Source organism: Danio aesculapii, chromosome 7, assembly GCF_903798145.1.
Source record: "Danio aesculapii chromosome 7, fDanAes4.1, whole genome shotgun sequence".
NCBI lineage: Eukaryota > Metazoa > Chordata > Actinopteri > Cypriniformes > Danionidae > Danio > Danio aesculapii.
Window position 1 is genome coordinate 72,713,038 of NC_079441.1, and position 7,500 is coordinate 72,720,537.

The window sequence follows — 7,500 nt, forward strand, 5'->3', positions numbered from 1 at the left end:
AAAATTAAAAACTCTCTGTGTATCTCTCCACTCGAGCCTTGCAGATGAGCGATTGATCCGCTGACGCATCAGCTGATGTTTTTAAACGCTCCCTTGAAAGCTGTCAGTGATGTCATCAGCACACAAGCAGCCAATAGCGTTCAGCTTTTTCTGACGACTCCTCCCTCAACATTTGATTGGCTGTGGTTTGGTAGCTGGACTGAGCTGTCGTTGTCAGATCTTGTAGTGTGTCACCTCCCTCTTGTGGATCATTTAGGTAGTGTCGCGTCGTGTGAACACCACAGCGATTAAAAGACACGAAATCCAGTCATGTAGTGTGAACAGCACAGCGATCCGCCGATGTTTAGAGTCATGTAGTGTGAACAGCACAGCGATCCGCCGATGTTTAGAGTCATGTAGTGTGAACAGCACAGCGATCCGCCGATGTTTAGAGTCATGTAGTGTGAACAGCACAGCGATCCGCCGATGTTTAAAGTCATGTAGTGTGAACAGCACAGCGATCCGCCGATGTTTAAAGTCATGTAGTGTGAACAGCACAGCGATCCGCCGATGTTTAAAGTCATGTAGTGTGAACAGCACAGCGATCCACCGATGTTTAAAGTCATGTAGTGTGAACAGCACAGCGATCCGCCGATGTTTAGAGTCATGTAGTGTGAACAGCACAGCGATCCGCCGATGTTTAAAGTCATGTAGTGTGAACTGCACAGCGATCCGCCGATGTTTAAAGTCATGTAGTGTGAACAGCACAGGGATCCGCCGATGTTTAGAGTCATGTAGTGTGAACAGCACAGCGATCCGCCGATGTTTAGAGTCATGTAGTGTGAACAGCACAGCGATCCGCCGATGTTTAGAGTCATGTAGTGTGAACAGCACAGCGATCCGCCGATGTTTAAAGTCATGTAGTGTGAACAGCACAGCGATCCGCCGATGTTTAAAGTCATGTAGTGTGAACAGCACAGCGATCCGCCGATGTTTAAAGTCATGTAGTGTGAACAGCACAGCGATCCACCGATGTTTAAAGTCATGTAGTGTGAACAGCACAGCGATCCGCCGATGTTTAGAGTCATGTAGTGTGAACAGCACAGCGATCCGCCGATGTTTAAAGTCATGTAGTGTGAACTGCACAGCGATCCGCCGATGTTTAAAGTCATGTAGTGTGAACAGCACAGGGATCCGCCGATGTTTAGAGTCATGTAGTGTGAACAGCACAGCGATCCGCCGATGTTTAAAGTCATGTAGTGTGAACTGCACAGCGATCCGCCGATGTTTAAAGTCATGTAGTGTGAACAGCACAGCGATCCGCCGATGTTTAGAGTCATGTAGTGTGAACAGCACAGTGATCCGCCGATGTTTAGAGTCATGTAGTGTGAACAGCACAGCGATCCGCCGATGTTTAGAGTCATGTAGTGTGAACAGCACAGCGATCCGCCGATGTTTAAAGTCATGTAGTGTGAACAGCACAGCGATCCGCCGATGTTTAGAGTCATGTAGTGTGAACAGCACAGCGATCCGCCGATGTTTAAAGTCATGTAGTGTGAACAGCACAGCGATCCGCCGATGTTTAGAGTCATGTAGTGTGAACAGCACAGCGATCCGCCGATGTTTAGAGTCATGTAGTGTGAACAGCACAGCGATCCGCCGATGTTTAGAGTCATGTAGTGTGAACAGCACAGCGATCCGCCGATGTTTAGAATCATGTAGTGTGAACAGCACAGCGATCCGCCGATGTTTAGAATCATGTAGTGTGAACAGCACAGGGATCCACCGATGTTTAAAGTCATGTAGTGTGAACAGCACAGAGATCCGCCGATGTTTAGAGTCATGTAGTGTGAACAGCACAGCGATCCGCCGATGTTTAGAGTCATGTAGTGTGAACAGCACAGCGATCCGCCGATGTTTAGAATCATGTAGTGTGAACAGCACAGCGATGCCCCGATGTTTAAAGTCATGTAGTGTGAACAGCACAGGGATCCACCGATGTTTAAAGTCATGTAGTGTGAACAGCACAGCAATCCGCCGATGTTTAGAGTCATGTAGTGTGAACAGCACAGCGATGCCCCGATGTTTAAAGTCATGTAGTGTGAACAGCACAGGGATCCACCGATGTTTAAAGTCATGTAGTGTGAACAGCACAGCGATGCCCCGATGTTTAAAGTCATGTAGTGTGAACAGCACAGGGATCCACCGATGTTTAAAGTCATGTAGTGTGAACAGCACAGCAATCCGCCGATGTTTAGAGTCATGTAGTGTGAACAGCACAGCGATCCGCCGATGTTTAGAGTCATGTAGTGTGAACAGCACAGAGATCCACCGATGTTTAGAGTCATGTAGTGTGAACAGCACAGCGATCCACCGATGTTTAGAGTCATGTAGTGTGAACAGCACAGCGATCCGCCGATGTTTAGAGTCATGTAGTGTGAACAGCACAGCGATCCGCCGATGTTTAAAGTGATGTAGTGTGAACAGCACAGCGATCCGCCGATGTTTAAAGTCATGTAGTGTGACCAGCACAGAGATCCGCCGATGTTTAAAGTCATGTAGTGTGAACTAGGCTTGAAGCTGTTCACGTTCCCAGAGAAAACAGCAGCATACTATACTAATATACTATTTTACACCTTATTTAGCTTTGAAAGATGCATAGAAAGGCATGAAGGGGAAGATAAAGAGTGGAGATGTTTGAGCCGACTGTACCTGCAGTCATCTTTCATCGATGTGGAGAAACGGATGGAGATGCAGCAGCTGATTGAGGAGGATCATTGGAATAATGACTCTGACTCTCTTTCTCTCTGGTGTGTGTGTGTGTGTGTGTGTGTGTGCAGGTCATGGGTGATCGGTGCGATCGCTCTGCTGTGTCTGCTGGGTCTGACCTGGGCGTTCGGTCTGATGTACGTGAACGAGAGCACCGTCATCATGGCGTATCTCTTCACCATCTTCAACTCTCTGCAGGGCATGTTCATCTTCATATTCCACTGCGTCCTGCAGAAGAAGGTAGGAACGCACGCACACACACACACACACACACACACACACACACACACACACACACACACACACACACACACACACACACACACAGTTACACTAACTTCACTCAACTGATTTTCAATGGCAGCTTCATTTATGAACAGGTGTGTGTGTGGCTCTGCTGACGGTCGTGATGAATCCAGCTGTGTCAGTGTGTAACAGATGCAGTGTGGGTGTGTGTGTTTCAGGTGCGTAAAGAGTACGGCAAATGTCTGCGCACACACTGCTACAGCGGTAAGAGTGTGGAGTCATCCATGGGCTCAGTGAAGAGCTCATCATCACGCGGACCGGGACGATACTCATCTGCATCACAGGTACACACACACACATTTACACATACATACACACACACACACACACGCCCACGCACACTCACACAAACACTGATACACACACAATCACACACACAAAACATTTACACACACATACTCATGCACACAAACACACACACGCTTACATAACACTCGCACAGACAGTAAATCTCACACATACACACACATTCTCTCTCTTATTAACACACTCTCAGTCTATTTTACACACTGACACACAGTCTCTCTTACACAATTAGACACACACACACACACACACACACACAAACAAAAACACACACACACACCCACACACACACACACACACACTTTACAGTCTCTTGTTTACTCTCTCTTAAACACACACACACACACACACACACACACACACACACACACTCAATAACAGACACACATACACACTCACAGTCTCTTTCTCTTACACACACACACACACACACTCTCTCATATGCGCACGCACATACACTCTCTTTTACAAACACACACACTCACAGTCTCTTTCTTTCCCTCACTTAAACACACACACACACACAGACACACACACTCAATAACAGACATGCATTCACTCTCTCTTTTACAAACACACACTCACACAGTCTCTTCCTCTCTCTTACACACACACTCTCTCATATGCACACACACATACACTCTCTTTTACAAACACACACACTCACAGTCTCTTTCTTTCCCTCACTTAAACACACACAGACACACACACACACACACACACACACACAAACACACTCTCTCTCATATGCACAAACACACTCTTTTTTACAAACACACACACACACACACGCACACACACACACACACACACACACAAGTTGTAGTCACAAGTACAGAAGTGTATTGTGTGTGTCCACGTGTGTGTATCCTCTCTCACTCTCTGTCTGTCTGTTTTCTTCTCTTCTTCTTCTTCTCTCATCGTAAGGTTCATCATCCGCCTTGTATGACAAACTCCTCACAGTTACAGTATGAGCAAGTAAATATCAGCACTGGCCACATTTCACACACACACACACACACACACACACTTCTAAACATGTTGTCACCAGTAAGATCAGTGCTGTGGGTTTTCCAGTCTGCATTGTGAGTGATACACATGGTTATTTGTCTATTATTATGAAGATGACTAGCGTGTACTGCAGTGTACAGGGATAACAGCGGTCTGCATCACCTGAGCTGAATGACTCATTGTGTTTCGGGTTTATTATTGGACGACTTCCGATTCGAAAGTTTCAAAACAAACAATTCACTTTTCATACCCTTAATATTGAGGGAAGAGCCCCAATCAGATTGGCGAATGTCTGCATGCCTCAGATGTCTCCGTTTCCCACCATCCACACTCTGACATGCTCGTAAACTCTAGGGTAGTGTGGACGGAAGGCGTAACCGTAGCAAAACGTGTGCATTTTAAAACTAAAGAGGGAGATGGTCACTAGTGGGCGGAGCTTTCCCCCTCTGATGACATCATACAAAGGGACAATGTCAATCATTCTGACTGTTTTTATCAAGTCTGATTATAAAACAACACAATTAATAAACATTTCCATTAGAAGCTGCTTATATTCACATACTGTTATTCAAAATCAGTAGGCTGAATCGAAATTGTAGTCAATAGCGTTCTAGCAATACCCAAGCCTCCTCTTCACCTGCTGTAAAAGGTGCCTGCTGTGCTGTTACATCACACTTTCTGATCAAATACTGAGCATTTGAGCAGTGTATTCTGGCTCAGTCAGCGATAAAGCCTGCCTCCCATCATCCTCTGCTGCTCTCCATACGCGTTTGCTCGATCCTCTGATTATTATTTCATGCGTGATCTGAACAGAAGACGAGAAAGCAGATGTTTTCGTCTGCTGTTTGTGTCTTTATGACACAGAAAACGACTTTAAAAAGGTTTATTTAATAACTAGCTCGTGTTTATGCAGCTCTTTCACATTAAATAGAGTAGTTGAACATATTTTTGCCCATTTCCCTCCAGAATGTGAGTTAAATTTTACATTCTGAACATTAGTTTTGTCAGTATGTTTTCATTGCTTTAAATATAATACAATTGACTACCATCACTTATTCTTGTACACTGTAAAAAAATCCTGCTTGCCTTACATTTTTAAGTTGAACAAAATTAACCTTATAAGTCAATTGAACCTATATTATGTTAAACTGACTTAAAACAGCTTGTGTAACTTATAAAATTAAGTTAGAACATGATTAACTTCAATTAATAAGTTACAATGACCCAAAAACATTTGCTGCCATGGCTAATTGATCATATATTTTGATCATATATTCATATGATAATATGATAATAGAATATTATTTCACACTTTTTTTGACCTATGTATAATATATATTTTTTCCTTTCAAAATTATTTATTAATTAATTAATTAATTAATTAATTAATTAATTAATTAATTAATTAATTAATTAATTAATTAATTAATTAATTAATTAATTAATTAATTAATTAATTAATTAATTAATTAATTAATTTATTAATTAATTAATTAATTAATTAATTAATCAATTAATTAATTAATTAATTAATTAATTAATTAATTAATTAATTAATTAATTAATTAATTAATTAATTAATTAATTAATTAATTAATTAATTAATTTATTTATTAGTTCATTCATTTATTCATTTATTTATTTATTTATTCATTTATTTATTCATTTTTTTATTTATTTTATACATTCATTCATTCATTCATTCATTCATTTATTCATTTATTCATTCATTTATTTATTTATTTATTTATTTATTTATTTATTAATTTATTCATTTATTTATTTACTCATTTATTCATTTATTCATTCATTTATTCATTTATTTATTCATTTATTTATTTATTTATTTATTTACTCATTTATTTATTTATTCATTTATTTATTTATTTATTTATTTACTCATTTATTTATTTATTCATTTATTTATTTATTTATTTATTTATTCATTTATTTATTTATTCATTTATTTATTTATTTATTTATTTATTTATTTATTTATTTATTTATTTATTAATTTATTCATTTATTTATTTACTCATTTATTCATTTATTCATTTATTTATTCATTTATTTATTTATTTATTTATTTATTTACTCATTTATTTATTTATTCATTTATTTATTTATTTATTTATTTATTCATTTATTTATTCATTTAATTATTTATTTATTTATTCATTTATTTACTCATTTATTCAGTTATTTATTTATTTATTCATTTATTTATTTAATCATTTATTTATTTATTTACTCATTTATTCATTTACTGATTTATTTATTTCTTTATTCATTCATTTATTTATTTATTCATTTATTTATTTACTCATTTATTTATTCATTTATTTATTTATTTATTTATTTATTTATTCATTTATTTATTTATTTATTCATTTATTTATTTACTCATTTACTCATTTATTTATTCATTTATTTATTTATTTATTCATTTATTTATTTATTTATTCATTTATTTATTTACTCATTTATTCATTTATTTATTCATTCATTCATTCATTTATTCATTCATTTATTTATTCATTTATTCATTTATTCATTCATTCATTCATTTATTCATTCATTTATTTATTCATTTATTCATTTATTCATTCATTCATTCATTTATTCATTTATTCATTCATTCATTTATTTATTCATTTATTTATTTATTTATTTATTTATTTATTTATTCATTCATTTATTTATTTATTCATTCATTCATTTATTCATTCATTCATTTATTCATTCATTCATTTATTCATTCATTCATTTATTCATTCATTTATTTATTCATTCGTTTATTTATTCATTTATTTTATTATTATTATTTTTTTTTTGTCATGGAAAATATTTTAATAATTTTATAATATATGTTATATTTCTGATCTCAGAATCCTTTTCTGTGTGTGTTTGTTTGTGTGTTTACATGTACACTACCTGACAAAAGTCTTGTCGTCGATCTCAGTTGTAAGAGCAGCAAATAATAACTTGACTTCTAGTTGATCATCTGTAAAAGTGTCAGAAGGTTGATTTTTCTTATGAATCATCTATTGATCTGCATCCCAATCATCACAAATACTGCAGAAGACCTACTGGAACCAAGCACGGAGCCAAGATTCTCACAGAAATCAG

The 7,500-nt window shown here is 36.8% G+C and overlaps 1 protein-coding gene across 1 annotated transcript in view; it reads left to right on the forward strand.

Moving 5' to 3' along the window:
• The window catches only part of LOC130232525 (adhesion G protein-coupled receptor L3-like), a 242,469-nt gene that overhangs the window by 215,684 nt on the left and 19,285 nt on the right, over positions 1-7,500 (forward strand). Inside the window, 2 exon segments of the mRNA XM_056462477.1 lie at positions 2,820-2,988; positions 3,213-3,338. Coding sequence (XP_056318452.1) covers positions 2,820-2,988; positions 3,213-3,338 — 295 coding nt within the window.